General features: G+C 43.4%; 1 protein-coding gene across 8 annotated transcripts in view; it reads right to left on the bottom strand.

Annotated features, from left to right (window-relative positions):
* Positions 1-12,172, bottom strand: part of NR1D2 (nuclear receptor subfamily 1 group D member 2) — a 138,068-nt gene extending 125,896 nt beyond the window's left edge. For 3 of the 8 annotated variants that reach the window (XR_011976582.1, XM_072651172.1, XM_072651173.1), the window contains exon 1: positions 11,948-12,129. Coding sequence is in view for 6 of the 8 variants with exons in the window: in XM_072651172.1 (XP_072507273.1) it covers positions 11,948-12,044 (97 nt within the window). In the remaining 2 variants the exon portion in view is untranslated. Of the gene's footprint in view, positions 1-10,646; positions 10,819-11,341; positions 11,692-11,947 lie in introns of those variants that run through there. The other 5 variants (XM_072651174.1, XM_072651169.1, XM_072651171.1 and 2 more) reach the window with 5 other exon arrangements.
* Between the last annotated feature and the right edge of the window lie 9,174 nt (positions 12,173-21,346).

The raw sequence follows: 21,346 nt of genomic DNA on the forward strand, positions 1-21,346 counted from the left end.
GAAATGTCCTTTTTTAATGTGGTGATCAAAAATCCTGGTCATTCAGTTAGGATAACAATTCAAATGAGGGTAGCTAATTTAAAGAGAAGGAATGCAAAGATGCACAGGTTTTTGGCACCAAAGTAACACCTTTCTTAAAAGAAATGGCAGTGGGTATTTTGTTTTTGTCGAGGTCTCAAACACAGTACATATTCCATAATTATTTAATGAATGGATATAAGAATACTTCCTTGGGGAGTAGATGAAACCCCGTGTTTTAATACTTTATCGAATACTCAAGAAAATTATAAAAGGCACCTAGTACAGAGCCTGGCACATATTAATGGTGAAGCAAACACAGCACAGTTTGGTTGCCAAGGGTAGAGATGTCAAACACCCAGCCAGTAGATGCAACCCAGGATACTCCCAAGGGTTACTGGAACCAGATTAAAATATAACTGGGAAATATTTCACAAATAAAAATACAATAAACATGATAATATCGCATTTTAAAACTAAGTCAATATGTGCTAGTTTGTTTTGAGTTTGACACCACTGATCTAGAGGAAAGCTTGGGGAGGGAATCAGAAAGGACAAAGCAACCTTAAAGTATATCTAGTTAAGTAGGGGTTTCAGCAGATCACAGGCCATTTTTATCAATGCAGCAGTTGTACACTGAATGTTAGTCACTCTCAGAGTACCTACAGGGAATAATAAAATACTAAAATAGCAGAAAAGATAGTTCAAGCCCTTCATTTTAGAAGGAAAGGAAAATCAGAATAAGTAATGATACAACACTAGTCAGAAACTCCACTAATCATAAGACGAAACAAGTTCAGTGATTTTTCTTTTCATCTACTGAATTTAGTCAAATTCCCATATACAGCATTACAAGACGTTTCTACACTTAAATTCATATCTTACAATAAACAAATACTGAAAATGTGACAAATTACAATTTATTTTGAGCAGGTAGGGGATGCAGTGGACTGAGCACTGGTCCTGCAGCCAGAAAGACTTGAGTTCAAATCCAGCCTCAGACATTTACTAGCTGTGTGATGCTGCTCAAGTCACTTAACCCTCTTTGCCTCGGGTTCCCCATCTGTAAAATGAGCTAGGGAAGGAAATGGCAAACCACTCCACTATCTCTGCCTTGGCCTGTCTTTCCCCCTCCCTTTCTCACTCTCTTAAAATACCATTTTTGGGGTACTAGAACATAATGCACTATCTATGGTCTCATTCTGTCACCATAACCAGCCTATGCCACATCAGATCTCGTATATTTCTGATCACATACATAAATACACAAAAGAGCTCTAATTTCACCAATATGGAAAACTCCCACTGTGGGAGCTCCTAAAGCTGAACTGGACTAGTTAAGTCCTAAGTAGTTAGTAAAAGCACACAGAAGCCTATGCATAGGATAGTCTGGATGTGAGCTTTTCATCTACTTCATTTCCAGTAGGGAAGATTACACTAATGTCGCACTGTGAATATCTTTCATCAGGGAGTCTATGCAGTGTTTCAGAAAGCTATGGGAGTAAGCAAATTTGGAAAAACCTTGAGATCAACAGAGATTCTTTTGTTGGACTTTGTAACCTTCCAGATATACCAAAACAAAAAAACTAGGCAAACGTTTTCCTGTTCAACACCTCATTTGATAATAACATATGGCAGATCACCTAACAAAGTTCTCTTAACAATCACATTTTTCATCATCTTGTATAACTTTAACATACATGTGGGAGTTACTTTCAGTAGTAGTCTTAGTTGCATTTTTTATGCTTTAAAGGCATTGGACTATATAAACAAAATGCTAGAGAGAAGAAAAAGCATATGAGTTGGGAGTTGCTTACAACTTAGCCATCACTGTTTTTTTGGGAAAAGCCCCCTCCACATGTTAGTTCAATTTTGGAAATATCTTGTGAATCCATCCTTAGCCATTTTCAAGTTGTGTCCCTTCCCACCTTTTATCAGGTTCACTGGCTCTTTTAAAAATGTTTGAGTATCACTCCGCTTCCTGACAGAGTACAACAGACACTATACTAGTAGAGTCAAAAAAAGAGGTGGTTACATCAAGACAAGGCCTCGTTCCACTGGAGTCTGTCCATTCTTCATATTTCAGCTAGACATGCTTTGGGGCTGACATGGCTCAGCTGAATCTCATGCCAAATTCTCTAGAGGCATATTTCCTCAAATATTTTTCATTTCAGAGAAAACCGGAAAGATCTTTATAAATTGATACTGAGCAAAGGTGAGGAGGATGAGAGTAATTTATACTGTGATAACATTATAGAGAAAAACTTCGAAAGATTTTAGGATGCTAATCAACACAATGGTAAACTGTGATTCCAAAAGAATGAAGATAAAACGTGCATTCACTTCCTGTCAGAAAGGTGATGAATGGAGAATGCTTAAAGAGACACAAACTTTCAGACAAAGCTCACATGTGGGTTTGTTTTACTATATATGTATCCAAACATAGAAGAATTTGCTTTTCAGGTTTGTTTTTTGGTTTTTAGATTTGATCAGTCTGGGATTAGGGAAGCAGTTGGAGGGACAGATCAATCTGAAAGGCTACTTGTTACTTGAAAAATAAAAAATAGGTTATTAAGAAAAAAGCTACCCCCCCAACCCACCCATTTGGATGCTGAGTTAATTACGATTTCCTTTATTCCTCATTAATTATCCTTAGCAAAGTCTCACAGGCATTGCCTTTTTCAGAATATAATCCATACATCCTGGATGCTCATTCCATTCCCAGGAGACAGTCCCCCAACATCTTTGGAAAACAGAGGAAAGACTTAATTCCTTCTTTTTTTTCTCTTTAATGGAACTTTACTTATTTCTACATTAAAGTCAATCATCATCCTCTCAAATGCAATTACCACTAGTAAAAAAATTACCATGAGAAATACTGTATATAAAACAACATACACATCAATAACAATGTAAATGAAAGGAGCAACAAAAAAACAAAAGTGAATGTTGCAAAATTCCAAAGAGGCGTGGCTCACAAGAAGAGCTTCCACCCCCATTCCCTGGCAGAGGTGCATGGCAGGTCCACAAGGGTTGCACATCACACAGATTTTCAGATTTTTTGACATGTTAATCGGTGAGGCTGACTTTTTTCCTTTTCTTTTACCATCTGTAAAAAAAAAAAATACTATTTCTTATATGGGATGGCTCTCCAGAAGGGAAAGGGAGAGAGATACGCAGGGAAAGTGTGTCAATGTTTAAAAAACAAAACTTTAATAAGAATTTATTTTTAAAAATTAATACAGTATATAAGGATAACTTATAAAAGTACCTACAAAATTTTATGAAATTATTCCACAAAACTGATTTAATAAGTGTTGCTGGGTGCTAAAAATAAGTATATGGTCAATCGAAATGTTCAACAACTATATTGTGAAGGACTGTGGGAGCTAAATAAATGAGGCACACCCTTGGCAACAGTCCTGCAATCAAATCGTTATCTCTTGAAAAGGAGAGCAGAAAACTATCAGAAGGGTCAACTATTTCAGCCACCTTTCTATGAAGAGCTGTTTGCCATGAAGACTTCTTTCCTCTCCTAACGAGAACGATAAGCCAAATGGTTCAAACATTAAGTTCTAAGATGGCACAAACAGTCTAGGGTGAATGATAGCTAGTCGTGCTTTGTACGAAGAAAGCGTCCATGAAAAAGTCAGTTCCTGAAGCAATGCAGCATGAGTGTTCTCCCCTCTACTTTTCAGCACAGTATGTGACACGTGAAGTCAGAAGGACCTGGGTCCAAATCCTGGGTCTGCTATTAGAAGTACGAGCTGTTTTAGTCATGTCCTTGAACTTTCTTGGGCCTCCATTTCCTCAAGCCTAAAATAAAGAAGCTGGAGAAATGACCTCCAAGGTCCAATCTCCTCCTCCTTCCTTCTGCTATCACAAGATGAAATAGCCCCTCTTCCAAAGCTACCACTGTCCTGGTCCTCACACCCTCCTGGGAGAATATACTATTTCAATCCTGCCCTCTCTCAATTTCAATTTCTCTCTATCAACTGATTTCTTCTCCTATGCCTAGAAATATTGAGGTATCCTAAGTGGAAAAAAAACTGAAATCTACCTTTGATCTTCACCATTTGGTCACCAATGACCTCTTAAAATGGCCTTTGTCCTTCTATACAGGCTAAGCCATTGGACACAGCTGACTACCATCCTCTCCAACTCAAGAAGCATCTATTAAGCACCTACTCATGGAAATGTCTTCTCAAGGGACTTAATACATACAAAGACAAGAACATCAAGTAATTTCAAGGAGATTAACACCTGGTATCTAAAGCAGCCTGGAAAAGCATGAGTATATCCCAAACAGGAGAGACCCACCAACCAACCACCTGGGAAAAGGTGCAGAGGTAATGTATAAACAGCTAATAAACTAATTTAAGTGATGAGAGAGTGAAGGAGATATGAGAAAACTGGAAAGGTGGGTGACAGCCTGAAAATTTCAGGGGGCTTCACAGACTGAGCTGAGGATATTTTGTTTTATTATAAAGGCAACATGTAAACTTTTGTATAGGGAAGGGATATGAATCAAATCTGCATTTTAAGATTATTTTGGCATCTGTATATAAGGAAGATTGGAGAGAAGGGAAACTGGAAACAAGGAGACCTGGTCATTTGACTTCTACTTGTTCACTCCTCGGCCTCCTACGCTAAACCCCCTTCTTCCTTTCACCTCAGTATGGCATCGCACAAGGGCAGACAGGCCTCTTCTCTTCTCTCTCTACGCAAGAGCGAGATCTTTTGACAACTCCGTACACACCCATAGTTTCAATTATGGCCTCTAAGCAGATGACTCCCAATTCTCCAGATTGACAAAATCTCTCTAAAATCTCCTATTTCAACTGCCTGCTGTCCTACTTTCTCAAATTCAGCATGTTAAAAACAGGCTCATTTTACTCCAAAAAAAAAACAAAAAAACACCTACCCTTGCTTCTCACTTCCCACTTTCTATTGTTGGTACCACTACCTGCCAAAAGTCACCCACACATCCAAGCAGTTACCTCTTCAAGCCCCTCCATCCCCTTTCTCAACACTCCCAATGGCATGACCCCCAGGACAGATGGAAATCGGAGGTCACAGCTCCACCGAGGCTACCAAACAAGTTATAGACTCCATGATGTGACTTCAACGTTAGAGGATTGTCAGATCACAGATTTAAAGAAGGGAGGGACCTGTGAGGTCATGACATATATACAGATAAGGAAACAGAGGCAGAAAGAGGAAAAGTGATTTGCCCAGGTCACACAGCTAATGGCTGAGGTGAAATATGAGCTCAGGTCTTCCTGACTCCAAGTCTGTGAACCTACCACTTCACCTTATATCCTATTACTATCCTCCTTATATTCCACATTCCATCCCCCATTCCCACATCCTATACCTATTCCCCGAAATGTCTTCCTGTGGCGATCCTTCCCTTCCTTCAAAGCTCAGCTGAGGCAGCATCTCCTCCAGGAAGTCTCCTTGGATCTGCCAGCGCAGTGACCACTTCGGTCTTAGCACTTTTCACATGCTTCCTTGAGCTACTATTGCTAGTGTGTTTGTATCTTAACTCCCTGCTAAATTAAGTCTAAAGACACGTCTTTCATTTTGTTCCCTAGCTGGATTGATACATTTGATAAACTGAACCAAAGAGGAAAATCGTGTTGAAGAACTGAGCCAAGTCTAGGCCTAGATGAACCATCCTGACATCTCTACAGAAAAAAGGAGCCCGGTCAATGCCTCATTAGCTAGTCTTCTACCTGCAAGAGACCCAGCCACTGGGCCAGGCCCAAGGCTCTGGCTTACCTCCAACTTTCAGAGAGGCAGTCATAACCTCCTAAATTTACAGGAGGGTGTTTTACAATCGAGGAAACTGAGATCCAGAGAGACCACAGAAGGACAGTAAAGAACTGTGATTCAAATAGAAGTACTCTAATTCCAAATCTAAGGAGTTTTCCCTACTACCTTAAGGCCAAAAGTAAATATTCAATTTTTATTCATGGACACACTTTCTCTTCACTCAAATCATTACCACTCATTATTATTATTTACTAAAACTTTACTATTATTCACTACAAAACTCAAAGAAAACAAAATCATAAAAGTAAAACTTCAACCACATTTAAAGTATCATGTTTTTTTCTTTATAATACAAATGATTAAAAGTTAAGGAGCATGTTTTTTAATTAGTGTTGCTAATTCAGGAGAAAGACCAAAATTCTGGAATGCAAGCATACTATATTTTTATTGGCCAATTTGAATTTTTCCACAGATTTTCATCTAGTTTCTGGTTATATGTAAAAGGCTGCTAAAACTTCTGGCACCAAGGTTGAACAGTAATGAAGTTGGTAATTATAAACAGAATTGCTTTCATCTTCCATTTCTGAAAGATGGGGCCTGAGACTGCCCCAAGGACCATATTTGAGAAAAGACAAAAGCTTTAGCATAGTAGGTCACAGTAGCCTTCCACTTGCTACATCGCTATGATTTCATTACTATAAGGAACTCTGTGTCCTGGAGGCAGAACCTCAGTCCCTGCTTTCTATTCTCACTCCATCTCGCCTCCAATCCAATTCTGCTGATTGACTGATCACATCTGATAAGGTTTCCTCATCCCTAAGTCTAGCTCACTGTTTGTTTCTATAACATTTCTTTATTTAATGTTTCAGTCATTCAATGTCTCCAGTTTAAAAAAAAAATGCTGCAACACAATGGCAAATAGTATCTGCAACAAAAATTCTCTTTTGAATTATGCTTTCTCCTACGGTAAAATTATGTCCTTGACAATCCTACTCAATGCTCATTTGCAATTAAAAAGATACTCTGGATGGATTTGTGACTTCCCTCATGTGGCCACTTCTTCCAATGGTGCACACCAAGACCCACACAGGCCCTCTCATCCCATACACATTCTGCCATACATGCTCCACGGTGGATACACCCAGCATCCTGGGATCTGCTCCTCTTAGTCTTTGACACTGCAGAGAATTGAAATGAGTTAAGCCATCCTTCACCTGCACTTGGTGATGGGGCCATGTCCTCTCCTAGTAAGAATCTCTCTAGTACTATCTTGGAACGCTGCTTCTCCTGTTACTTGGTACTTCAGGGACGATATAACATATTCTGCTTGTGCCCCCCATGCGCCTTTCCACTGCCCTTTGTATAACATACCACTTTAATTCCACAGTGTTCCATCACCCACATCCAAACAGCACCACTAAAAGAAAACTAAAGTTTAAAAGATGAGTTTTTACTTCAGGAAAAAGCTTGGAACTTTTTATTTAATGCACAATTTTCATTATCAGGTCTCAAGCTAAACTATATAAAAAAAACAATCATAAAAGCTGATGAATGGAACAGTTGACATAAATGATAATGAAACAATTGAATAGGGTAGTCAAGTGTTGAATAATCCTAAGAACTCCGACTAATGGAGTAAGGACTCTCTCTTTGACAAAAACTGATAAGAGAAAAACAAAAAGTATTTTGGCAGAAATTAGGTTTAGTTCAACACCTTACACCATATATCATAATAAGCTCCAAAGGGATACATAACCTAAATATTAAAAGTCACAGCACCCAAAAAAAAAGAGAAGAGAAGGAGATACGTTGACCAACTCTGGAGAGGAGAAAAATTCTTAAGTAAACAAGAGGTAGACCTTATAGGTTTGATATACAAAATATACAGGGAACTGATACAAATACAAAAGAACAAGAGTCATCCCTCAAAAACATTAGGAGATATGAAAAAGCTGTCTTCAAAAGAAGAAATGCAAGCCATCAACAACCATGTGAAAGAATGCTCAAAATCACCAAGAGAATTACAAATGAAAAACAGCTATGAAGTTTCACCTCACACTGAACGATTGACAAAGCTGACAAAAAATCAAAACTGTAAATATCCTAAGGACTTTAGAAAGGCAGACACCCTAAAGCTGTGAGAACTGTGAAACAGTCCAGTCTGAGAAACAATTTGGCATTATACTAAAAAAAAGTCTGTACATGCCCTGGGATCCAGTGATACCACTAGGTATGCACCCCAAGGAGATTAAGGAAAGAGTAAAATAGTAGCTCTTTTCGGAAAAACAAAGGATTACAGAGAAAAAAAGACATCTATCAAGTGGTTAACGACTGAACTGTGATATGGGAATGTTATCTATGTTAGGGATATGATCTACAAGTGAAAAAAATGAAAAGAATGCAGAAAAACTTGAGAAGGCCCATAAATTGATGAGAGTGAAGGAAGCAGAGCTAGGACAACAATTTACACACTAATCACAATAAAGCAAAAGACAACAAGACTGCAGAATGCCAACACAGTAACCAATAAGGATTTCAGAGAGTTGATAGTGGAGACACCTCCTACAAGAGGAGAACTTTCAGACAAAATAAAAGCACCACAAAATTTCCTAAAGGCAATCAAGTATGCTTTCCTCCACCTATTCATCCTGGACACAATTCAATCGCCCTCCACAGCATCTGTCCAAGATATAACTCCACAGATATTTAATCCAAACGTCCATCAGTCTGGACAATATGCATGCTTCCACTGGCTGGAACCCCTTCTCTCTCCCTCCTCACAAACCAACACCTACTGCACAAGATGAGGCCGTAGAGAAATGTTAAGGATGACTAGCTAATGTTCTCCAAATGAAATCAAGATCCATTTCAATATTCTGTAACATCAACAGAAGGCCACATGGTTCAAAGACGAGCAAACCTGAGAGGTCAAAGGCCCATAAATTTAACAAAAACCTCACACCCATAGATCATAAAGATCTTCAAGAAGGCTGCCTGGGCTAGTGGACAGAGAGCTGGTCTCCAAGCCAGGAAATCCTGGCTTTAGATACTACCTGTGACGCATGTGAGCTGGTGGACCCTAACAAGTCACAACCCCTCAGTGCTCTGGGCAACTCTCTCAAATTCTGCAGTTAGATAAGGTGCTGAACTGCATTGGGAGAATTTCCACACCAAGGAGTTCCCTACACCAATGAATCACTGAACTAGGCTGGTTATCTATTCCTTTCTTCAAGAAGAGAATTGCCATGCATTAGAAAAGCATCAACATTAAAATTTTTTTTAACAAATTTAAGAGTCACCCAGACAAGAAATGACTAGTACACTCGGAGGCATCATTGCCAAATCAACTGTGTATATAATCAGACCACTGTGGGAGCACAAATATAAAAATTATCTTCAAAGAAGACTAAAACCAGACACACTACGTAACTAAAAGGACCTGACTCAAGTAGATAGGCTGCTGACAAGAAATAATGGGAAATGAATTTTTTTAAAAACTGTCACACTTTACGTAATAAAATGAAGAGGACTCTAACCAATTTATTTCTGTTGGTGCTTGTCAACTGGTCAAAGCACTGAGCTGCTGGTCAAAGCCGAGCCCTAAATGCAGTCGGCCTCTTCTGCTGGATTCCCACCCTCACCACAGTCATCCCACAGGGTCTGTCCTAGACTCTCTTCTCTTCTCCCTCTATATTAATCACTGGGTGATCTCAGAAGCTCCCACGGATTTAATTATCATGTCTAGGATTATGATTCTCAAATCTACCTTTCTCTCTGCTGACCTCCAGTAATCTCCTGCTGCGTTTCAGACATCTCAAACTGGATGTTCAATAGACATCTTAAACTCAATGTGTCCAAAATTAAATTCATTATCTTTCCTCCTACACCTTCCCCTTGCTCCCCCCTTAGCTATCTCTGCAGGGGGCACCACCATCCTCCCAGTCCTCAGGCTCACAACATAGGGGTCACCCTAGATTCCTCACTATCTCTCAACCCCTTTCTCTGTCCAATTCGATGCCAAGGTCCCTCAACTTCACCTCTGCAATCGAATACACTCCTCTGTGTAGTCCCCTCTGACACTGCCACCCCCCACTTACGAACTCTCATCACTGCCCACCTGGACTGCTGCAATGGCTGCTGGGAGGAGACGCCTGCTTCAAGGCTCTCCCCTCTCCAGCCACCAAGGTGGCTCCCTATATCTCCAGGAGTCCCCTCCAAACCCCTTCCCGTCTTCCTTACACCTCACTCCACGCCACATCCTCTTCCATCTGGCAACACCAGCCTCGTGGCGCTCCATCCCTGGTGGCTCTGGTTCTCTCTGGGGCACTCTCCCTCCTCTGCTCCACCCACTGACCTCCCCAGCTTCCTTTCAGTCCCAACCACGATCCCGCTTTATGGGAAACACTTCCCAACGCCTCTGGACTCCAGCACTTTCCCTGCACACACTTTGCTTGCACATACGTGCCTGTTGTGTCTACACTGTGAACTACTTAAGGGCTTAACGAAGGCAGTGCCTGGCACTTAGAGGGCGCTTATACAAGGCTGATTAACGGAATGACTTTGTGAGAATCAAAGGGGAAGCAAGCAGCGTCTCCATCACTTTGACGAGCTACGGACAAGTGGGCAAGGGTGGGTCGAGCCCCCTCCCACGTGCCGTGCCACCAGGGGCGCGGTCCCACAGAGGGCTCGGGGGAGCTGCCCCGGGTTCAAGGCCCGCCCTTCGGATTCCATGCCTCTCTCCGATCTCTCTGGCATTTCTTTCCCCTTTGCACTCCCACAGTCCCTCCGATCCCCTGGGGGTGGGGGGGGCCAGTTCAGAGGCACCGGCGCAGAAGCCCCGATCCCGTCACCTTTTACAGGTTTCCCGGGGTCAGCGGTCACCTCGTGTACCACGCCCATCCGGAGTCCGGCGGGGCCACACCCCTCCTTTACAGATGGGGAAACTGAGGCACGGGGCGGTCGGGAGCTCAGCCAGTGCCCGCCGCCTCCCTTCCTTCCCCTCCCCCGAGCGCAGGCTCCGGCCCAACTGCCCCGAGAGCCTCGCTCCGGGCAGCGGGGTGGCGGCCTGCGCACTGCGGTCTCCCTCACGTGCACTCCCGCACACGCCCCCGGCTCGGCCCACGCGCCCCCCCCCCCCCCCCCAGCCCCGCGCGCAGCCTCCGCAGTGGGCCAGCCGACCCGCGGGGAGAGGGAGGGGGCCGCGTCATCCTCGGAACGTCCCAAGGGGCGGGGCTGCCATCGCCCCGCCCCCGGCCGGCCGCGGCCCCGCCCCCACGTGTCCCTGCGGCCCCGGGGAATGTGGGTCAGGGAGCCCGGCGGCCTCACGTGTCCCCGCCCGCCGCCGCCGCCAGGGCCCCCATTATGTAATGCCGCGTCACGGGCTCCCCGGGCCAACCCGCGGCCGCGCGCCGCCGAACGTAAACACAGCGCGCACGTGGCTCGCGCGGCCGGTCCATGTGAGGGGGGGCCGGGCCTGGCCGCGCCGCTGGGGGAGGGGAAAGGAGAAAGGGTGGGGGAGCCCCGCGCCCGCGACCCCGGCTCTTACCCGCATTCACCTCCATGGCGCCCTGGCGGCCCGCCCCGGCCGCTTCAGTCCTGCGTCCCCCCGGGCCCGAGCAGGAGGAGGCGGCGGCGCCGGCGGCTGCGGGCGCCCTTCATGGGCCGGGCGGGCGCCCCGGGACCGAGACCGGCGGGCAGGGAGGGAGCTCCGGGGGCCGCCCGCGCCGGGGACCGGGCCACAAAGGCGGCGGCGGCGGCGCCGGCTTCCTGCAAGGCTGCGCAGCGCGGAGGGGAGAGAGGAGAGAGGACAGAGAGGGAGGGAGGAGAGCGAGCGAGCGCCGGCGGCCGAGGAGCCGAGCGCAGGGAGCCGAGCGCGGGGAGGGGAGGGAGCAGGCACCGAGGGGAGGAGAGGGGAGGGGAGGGGAGGGAGGGGGAGGGCGGGACGGCAGCGCGGCACGTGACCCGAGCGCGCACAGCCCCGCCCGCCCTCCTCCGCCCCTCCCCCTCCTCCCCTGCGGCCCCAGCCCAGGTTTCTGGCTCCCTCTCTCCCCTGCTCCCCTCCTGACCTCTCCCCACCTACCAGCCCGCTCCTTTCTCCTGGGGAGGGGGGTCGGGCTGCCCTCGTGGTGCTTTCCTGCCGCCGGGCCTTTACCTTTCACTGACACCCTGTTCCTGTGGCCTGTGCTCTGCCTCCTCACGCTAAGCCCTGGGTGGTCCAGGAGCCGGGGCTCCCCCGGGAAAGGGGGCATTGCCAGCTGTTCGGTTCAGGGCAGAGAGGGAGGAAAGGCTGGCCCGGGCTGCTGGTTACTGTTGCCAGTATGTGGAATCCTGCCTTCAAAGCGACCTTTCAGAGCCTCCCAGAGCCGGCCCCCGTGGCACCCCATCACTGGGTCTTCCCGACTCCCGGCCAGAATGCCAATCCTGCCATACAATATTGGTAGGAGGCTGGAATTCTAAGAGTGTGGACTTCCCACTGGGATGGACTTCGCAGGTCACCTCGGCCAACCCCTGCGGTTTCCTCAGGAGGAAACTGAGCCAGAGAGACTGTTACTTACAAACTGCGCTAGCCCAGCTTGGAGCTCGGGTCCTCAGAGTCCGAGGTGGTCCTAGGACAGTTTGCCACCCGCCCCCCAAGGCCTTGTTGCCTGGGAGAAGGGCTAGCTTGTGTTCCTTGCTCACACTGCCGCATCATGAACAGTTGAGAATGCATGAGATTCCAGAATTAAGGATTTAGATCATCACAGCCCTGAAAATAGTGCGGCCACTCAGGGGTCTAGCCTAATTCCGAACTGATTTCTAGTCTTGCTACAGTAGCTATTCAGATATCTGTTGGATGACTTTTACCAGGTTTTCAGTTTTTGTCTTACAGAGTCTGTGAAGGGCTAGATGGATTTTATTCAGACCAGCTGTCCAAAGGTATCCTCCAAGCTTATGGAGATCATTTATGGTGAGTATCCAGAATCAGCCTGTCCTTTGAATGAACTTTTGGATTTCGTGACTCATTTTAAACCAGAATAAAAAATTCTCCAAATGGCTGAAGCAAGATCTTTAGGGTCCATTTCCATACAAACCTACACCTCTGCGGCCATAAAATTATCTTAGGATTTGAAAATAAAGGTCCAGCAGTCTTCATGCTGGGATGACCATCCTACACACAATGAGCGCAAAAGGATAGGTTATGACTCCCTTTTTAGACCTTGACAACCTGCTCAAGTACCCTTGGGCCATGTGACAGGAAGTAGTTTTTCCTGACAAATGACAAGTTGGAAGAGCTTTCTACCACATGAGAAAAAAAACCTCCATACAAAGACATTTCCAAGAAAAAGGTTGGGTAGAGAAAGGCAAGATTAAACAAAGAATGTCTGGGAGGCATTTTAAGAAAATTGTTTAATCAGATGAGGGGTCTTCAGATAAAGACTTCAGTTTTTTCCTGAAAGTGGTAGAAATGTTCCAAATATAAAATGGTAGTTCTATACGTTAATATGTGTGGTCTGTTGAACTAACTATAATAATTAGGTTAATACATCTAATACCATCGCCATTGAAAGATGTTCCTGATGGTGATTATTATGTGTATATGCAGGCAGGGGATGACAAATGTACCTCCAGCCAACAGTTTCTCCATGGTGCACTTCCTTCGACTTTTGGCTGCAGTTTTCTTTGACCTTGTTTAATCATTCTGCTTCCTAGACTGACCGTCAACATGAGTTCTTCACGCAAAGACCCCTGCCCCTTTATAGCCACATGAGTATTTGCTTCACAGGCATACATATGCACATACATACCACACACGATCGGGTACTCTGCCATTCAGTATAACTCCTGGATTATGTTAAAATGGTCAGGAAACTAGATATTATATCTGTGGTGTGTGTGAGAAGACCACATAGAAATTAGGAGACAGTGACCCTATAAAACTTCAGTCTAATTTGGAGCCTAATACCATATTGGTTCTGGACTTGATCTACTCTTATTCCAAAAAGCCCACTATCATTTTTTAGTTTGAATCTCCCCTTTTTTGCCTATGAATGCATCAGTAGTGCTGCCTGCATAGCAGAATTCAGTGACAGTGTTCATCCTTGCGTGACCACCAAAAATTTTAAGCCATGTGTAGGCAGGTCTTCCTTGGTGCAAGCATTCCTTCATTAATTTATTCAATATTTATTGAACTTTCTTCTGTGAGTAAGATATCATGTCTGCAAAGGTGACAACGCACAGGCCCTCCACTCCAGGAGTGTCTCAGTGTGCAGGATTATTGCCAGCCGGTATTTTTGAATCGACCCTGCAGAATAGTACGTGATTAGTCATATCTTACTTGGCATGTGCATTCAGTTTCAGTCACCCGTCTTATCAGTTCCTGGATGACTCTCCCTAGGACACTGCTGAAGTTCCTAGGCTATTTAGTTAGAGTTTCCTAGAGGACCTGACTATATTTGCAGGCATCAGCATGCTTAATTTTGGCTGCCTAGAACAGGTTGAATAATTCTCTACTTCTCTTTCAACCCTGCTTAATCACATCAGTTCAAATCATCAAGCATTGGTGATGGAAATGAGTCACAAAGAGCACCCATCATCCTCCCTAACTAGACTATGATGAAGTAAACTTTGGACATTGCCCTTTTCAAGGTTCCCACACTGCTTTAGTGGCATTTTTCTCTCATCTCCTTTTATCAGCATTTCACTGAGAAGGAAGAGAGAGAGAGAACAAAGTCAGGGAGTGGGAATGAGAGAGAAAGCAGTGCTGGAGAAAGAAGGAAACCATCAGATAATTACGAACAGGAGAACCACCACCCTGCATAAAGTCCCATTTCCCTCTTCTGCGTGTTTGTTGTTCACTTGTGTCTGATTTTTCATGATGCCATTTGGGATTTTCTTGGCAGATATTGAAGTGGTTTGCCATTTTCCTCTCCAGCTCATTTTACAAATGAGGAAACTGAAGCAAACAGGATTATGTGACTTGACCACAGTCACACGGCTATTAAGTGTCTGAAACTGGATTTGAACTCCAGGCTCAGCACTATGTGCTACACCACTATCTAGCTGTCCCACCCCTATGCAGTAGGCAAAAAGTGTTCCCACAGAGCTACCTTCTTAAGGTCTGTTGCCCTCTTAGAGTCCCTTCCTGGGCCAGTCCCAACAGAGGAAGAAATTTTGGCTTTTGTCTCCCCCCCACCCCCAGTCATAGATAAATCTTTGAGGGGGAAAATGTTACAGTTATACATAATGAGTGTAACCTATATAACATGAAAAACAGACAATTCATAACGAAAGCCATCTAGCCAAGATGGCCCATTAAGTAGAATGAAAAAATATGTGATTCCATCTGGTGGCCCAAGTAGAATTCTTAAGTTGCATAGGCTTAACAACATACTTCAACTGGAAGAAAGAGCATAAAAAAAGGAAAATGATGACTCAGGCGTACATAAACAGAAGTGCTTTAAAACGATCCAATCATATCCAATACTCTGATTTTTTTTCTAACAGCTTCACAATTCGAGTAATAATTTCGTAGAAGTAAATCATCAAAACATCAAACCTAGCTTTAAAAAAAAGGTTGCATTCCCTCTTACCCAAAGAACACCAAAAAAAGAAAAAAAATTTTCCAGTAACAATTTCTCGAAATGCTGTAATGTTCATGTGACTTGCAGTCTATGAACTAATCTTAATTTTAATTGGTTAGTGCTGCATTTCTGTTTTGGGCTTCAGGTATTAATGTATCAGCTTTGTGACAATCTTAGAATAAAGACCAAAGGAAAATTATTTCTTTAAATGCTGAGCAACAACATAAATTTCCTTAAACACTACAGTATTTGGGTGTGTTAGCAATGCTAGAAATGTCAGCATTGAAATGAACAGGGTTCAAAAAACTACTTAAATATTACACGAGATTCTGGTTTTTTTCTTCGGAGTTAATTTTAAATTAATGTAAAATTAATTATAATGTAAAAAAGTCAAATACTAATCAACGCTATAATGCATTGAATACAAAGTATGCAATATCCAAATGATTGCACCCACAAAAGCAATAAGGATTAGGGAATGGAAGGGGAAAAAAGGAGTAAAAATAAGAGGGAGCCTGCAGAAACGATAGTACAGAACTGAGAATCCTTCAACTGCTTCCACTGACCCCATCACTTAACTGTTTTTCTTTGTTACAAAGCAGGGTTCAATTCCAGGGTGGAATTATTATTGTTGATGATAATAATAGCAAACAGTTATACGATGCATTAAGGTTTGCAAAGCACTTTACAAAAATGTCTCATTTGAGCCCCCTACCTGAGAAATAGGTACTCGTCCCCATTTTACAGACAAGGAAACTGAGACAGAAGCTGTGACTTGCCCTGAGTCACAAAGCTAGTAAGTGTCTCAGACTGAATTTGAACTCTTCCTGGTTCCAGGCCCAGTACTTTGTTACCCTACCTAGCTGTGACCAAAAAACAAAAGGCATCAATTCAACTTTTTTTTTTAAATGTAATGTGATTGTCACTCTCAGAATGTCCAAGGCCCCCATTAGAGACAATTCATCATGCTGTTTATCTTGGGTTCCATGAAATGAGAAGTATCAAGTTACCTTGGATCTATAAAAGAGAATGGTTAGAACTAAGTATCATGTTATCAAAGAAAACTTTGTCCTCGGAATTCAGCAACTTGTGTTTTAGCAGGGACAGTGGAAGGCTTGGTTCTCACTTCTGAATTCTGCTCTTTTGTCCTGGATATTGCCAACTTTCTAATTAGAACAGTCCTGCCCAGAACGTTACTTGCTTGGGTGCTTGGGAAGGGAAAATGGACCTAAGCTGATGGTGGGATGGAAATGGCCTTGGAAGATGATGGGAACCGTGTGTTCCCGGTCACTGGGGAGGCATCTAAGAAGCCAGAGGTCAGCAAGAGCTTTTTAGAGCTGGGGGGACTAGTCAGAGTTTAACACAAGGAGGACAGATGTCTGTAGCCAAGTGACAGTGCCTTGAAATGTGACCCTCATCTAGTGTTTGTCACTCAAGTGAGAGACTCAGGCAACCAGAAAGGCTAAGGTCAGCCTGAGAGCATTCCTCCCTTCTCTGACTCATTGCCCTCACCTAGACCATCTGGAAGCTTTCCTTTTCCTACCCTTCAGTGAGTTATCAACTCTCTTTGGGAGCACGCAGTTTACAAAACTCAGAGAATGAAAAGGTGCATTTACATGAATTCTCCGTAGTTTCTGTGGCATCTCATGCTGTCTAACTCTCATTTCTCCTGTAAATTCTACATCAGTACATGTTATAAGGATTTTCTTTTTCTTTTTCAATGAGGGAAGGTGGGGAGTGAGGGGAAGTGGAAAGGAGAGAAGATGGATTTTCATTCCTTAAAAAAATGAATAATGAAAAAGCATGGACCAAAAATAGCGATTAAAATTTGTCAGTAACTGTAGAAAGAAAATGAACTGTACATAGGTTGTCACCTAACATGCTAGGGACGTGCTCACAGTTCTCCTGATGTCAGATGGATACCAGTGAAGGATGCAGGCCCTTGGTTATTTGGCTCCCTTGTTCTTGTTACGTGACCAGCCCATCTTCCAGCCTCGTTATCTCTGATGAAGGCCTTCATGCTACTTCACAGTTTTTTTTGGTAATGTATTCCCTCTCATCCTGTGCTTTTCTGTTGTTCTCTGGGTGACCTGTCATGTTAATGTTTTGTTAACTGTGGAGTTCCATTTCTAGGAGCTAGAGGAACTCATTCAAGAAATATCAATATGAAAAATATGGGTCCTATTTCAGGGAAAACCTTGGGGGGTCACTAAAACCACCATATTCTTCTCCTCAGAGCAATGCAGCCTGCTTTCCTCCTGTTTTAGTGGGAAGGAAAGACTTTTTGATTGTTTCCCAGCATACATTCACTTTGGCATTGTCTGAACCAAGGGTTTCTCTCTTTTCTTTCCTGTCTGGCTACTTTCAAATGAGGAAGCAAAGACTGCTGCTATAAGCCTGGGGTAGGAGAGAGGTTGTGCTAGTGGCTTTCTCTTCCTAGATGATTGATGTAAAGCCATGAGCACATGGCCCAGCAGTAGCTTCTATCCCATTTGTATATATTCATTTCTGGTTTAAGTGAAAGAGTGTTAGGGATAGAACAGACTAGCCTGTGATCTTGCGAGCTTCAAAAAGTTAGTAGGATGAGCCACCAGAGGTCAAGTAAAAGAAAACCATGTCATAACTCTTGAGCAGTCAAGCTTAATAAGGAGTGGGGCTCTGAGGAACCACTTACTCCACTGGATCACAGGGAACGGAGAAAGGAGTGTCCATCAGCTGTGCTGCAAAGTGGGTGGTGAATACTTTGTGGAAAATGCTTTAAGTTTAAGCCCTCTCTCCCCAGGGACTGAAGAAGAATAGAGGAGAGTGTCCCAAGATACCAGGGGAATGGTTTATGCTTCTATTCGTTCTAGATTTCCTAAGAAAATAGCTAAAAGCTAATTGATGTTAATTGATTAAGTGATACTGAAATGCTAACCAAATGGTATAATGATAGGGAAGAGATATTAACTGGCTAATAATATTGGGGGAACCACACCAGAATGGGGCTTGAAACAGAGGCAATAGAAAAATAACCCTAACCCTAGGAGGTATTCCTAGAACCCTGAAGGTAAAATGTAGCTAAGCCTTATTCTGGGGGGACCTGCCTTGCCAGTGAGAGTGGTAACTATAATAAGGACCCCCAGAGTTTTACATGGGCTACATAGTACCCTTTCAGCCTCTGCAACAGACATTTGGTCATAAGCTTCAATTATGTATATGGCAGTCTTTGCAAATTTTTATGTCGGGCTCTATGTGATACAAGATAATCAAATGGTTCATAGTTTCATGTTTGTTTTTGCCTTTGGTATGTTAAAACCAACTCCACAAATTTCTATGCTTGTCTCTTCAAGGAGAACCTATGAGTCATTCTTCCATTTAACTAGAACTTCCATTTGTTATTTCATTTCACTGATAGTAAGGATATCAAAAGAGATGTGCTTCCATTCCTCCAGTGGTCTATCCCCTCAGTGACCACTCTACAAGGAGCTCAAATTTAGAATACCAGTAGCCTAGTTAATGTTTGTAAGTGATTTAAAACTTCAATTATCCTTAAGCCTCTTTTCCCACCACTCCCATGTTTGTTGTAGAAACAGAATGGATATACGCAAGGTTGTTTTTCATTTTGTATTCTTTACTTCATGGGTCGCCATAACTAGAGAGATAATTCATCACCAAGCCTCCATACTACTGGTTATGTGCCTCTCTGTACTTAACTAGACTGGTCCTCAGAAAGTGAATCTGTTTCCAGGACTATACTTACAGTCTTTCCAGAATAGAAGAAAAAAAGGGGGGGGGAGGGGGAAATTAATTTTCCCTAGGTCAAATGGGTAAGAAGTAGCAGAGTTGGGATTTGAACCTAAGCTTCCTGAATCAAAACCAACACATTTGGCAAGCTACCATACAAAATAGCAATGCAGATCTGTGACCAGATTCACTGGATAGGGCTCCCATCAGAAATGTTGCCCCTAGGGAGGCCACGTAGTACAGCTCCAACTCATGGTCAAGCCTCATCCGGTTTTCCAGTTGTGGTTCCTCCCATAGCCAACACATCCTCACTCTCCTGTTGTCTTCTACAGCTCTTGACCAATCATCACCCAGCGAGCCAGGTCCCAATATACCTTCCCTTAGAAGTCCATCCCAAATGTACGAGGAGATTCCTTCAGAATCTGGACCAGGGATACCTAGCCTCCCTGCATCCAGCAGTGCCAAGCAAGGGCCCCCACTCTGGGTTTCTCCGGTGTGCTCCACCTTCTGCCAGCCTCCAGCCTCGCACCATTCTTCTCATTTTCCAAACTATTCTCACTTCCCAAGGACAGAGTAAATTACATAATCAGCTAGTCTCTGTACTGCAGCATTTCCTGTCTGCCTCAGCATGCCTCCCACTTCTGGGTCAGGGGGCTCAAAGGAGCCCCTGTATACCCCTAATTCTAGTTCTTGAGCTCCCCTAAACTCCTTTCTACTACATAAGGATGACAAGGGGGAGTCAAGAAGGATACATTTTTACAGCTCCTGCTACACATATTAGCCATAGAGAACAAGGACCCCTATTCAATCATGTCACTCTTTTGGATTTGAAAACCATTTATAATGCCCTTCTCTTAAGCATCCTTTTAGAGACTGTAAATAAAATTCTGCAGGGTAATGAGTGTCTTGAGATTCCTGAGACATTTTTAATGCTTCATAGAGCATGAAGGAAAGAAACTAGATGCCTATAGGTTCCCTCAGTTTTTAAAACACTGAAGGATTTGTTTTATTTCCCACCCCACCCGAAGAACACGGGCAAGCTGTGAATAATCATCCTTGTAGTTATCCTTAATTCCTGCACAGTTGGTCCTTGTAGGTCAACCAGCTCTCTTTCTTATAGTTTATAAATTACACTGAAACAGTTCCTGCTGACCAGCTCACGCTGGCAGTGTTCCCAGAAGTGCCACCCCTGAAGGCATTGTTGAAATGAGCAGATCCAGAAAGTTGATCTCAGCATAAATAAAATTTCAAGCTGAGATTTAAATTTTTAACACATTTGCAGCACTAAAACAAAATAGCCAGAGGAGCTTCAGCAGAATGACATCATTCGGATAGCGGAGTAATCATTGAAACAGATCAATATCAGAAAAGACATGTAATTGTTGCATAATGTTACTTGCAATTTCCCTCAAAATTGCTTTGAGGGTCACTGTGTGCTTCATATATATGCCTGGGATAAAACATGTGGCTCCAATCAATGGAACACTTTATCATTTTTTTAATGAGATTTTCCATATGCAGAAATAAAGAGAGGAGATGATCAAAAACTCCTGAATTTCTTCTTGACTGGTCAAAAGTACACAAAGAATATCTAGCTCATTAATTTAATGCCATTTTGTATATTTAAAAATTATATACCACAGTAAAAAGCATCTTTAAAGTTTAAAATGTGGAACACATAAGCAAAGAAGTTAAAAAAACCTCATATAAATATATTAAGGCTGAATGAACTTACAGAGATCATTTCAGTGAGCATGTTCCCCTCTAAATAACCAGGGAGTATTAAACAAAAAAAAAAGGTGACTTTGGGTGATCAGGCCTTTGGAATGATGAATTTTCTACTTACCACCAACCATGGGGTAGTCTAGTAGTGAAAAGACCATTTTTGTGCTTTAGAATGATTTGATAGACTCTGAATAGTTCCTTAGACTGCAGCCCCATAGCAGCAGAAGATGTGGGGTGCTACATTGGATAAAAGAGGCTCCTGGTTCGTGGGTCTCTCTTTGACAGAGGTTTACCTGACAATAGGATGTGATGCCATTGAAGAATGGATAGAGGCATCCTTATCCTAAGGTCATGGAGGTCTCATCATCCTGCCATCATCCAGGGCTGGGGGAATTCACCAGACAAACCTGAGCCAGGGGCTGCTTTTGCCTCCTTCTGTTAGTTTGTCTTTCAGTAGGTCTGCAGTGCCATAGCAGTGAGAGCAAGAGTACTCACGACAGAAACATCCAAATCAACTGTGATTGCAGCAACAGTGGAAG

This window comes from Notamacropus eugenii, chromosome 3 (assembly GCF_028372415.1).
Source record: "Notamacropus eugenii isolate mMacEug1 chromosome 3, mMacEug1.pri_v2, whole genome shotgun sequence".
Classification (NCBI taxonomy): Eukaryota; Metazoa; Chordata; class Mammalia; order Diprotodontia; family Macropodidae; genus Notamacropus; species Notamacropus eugenii.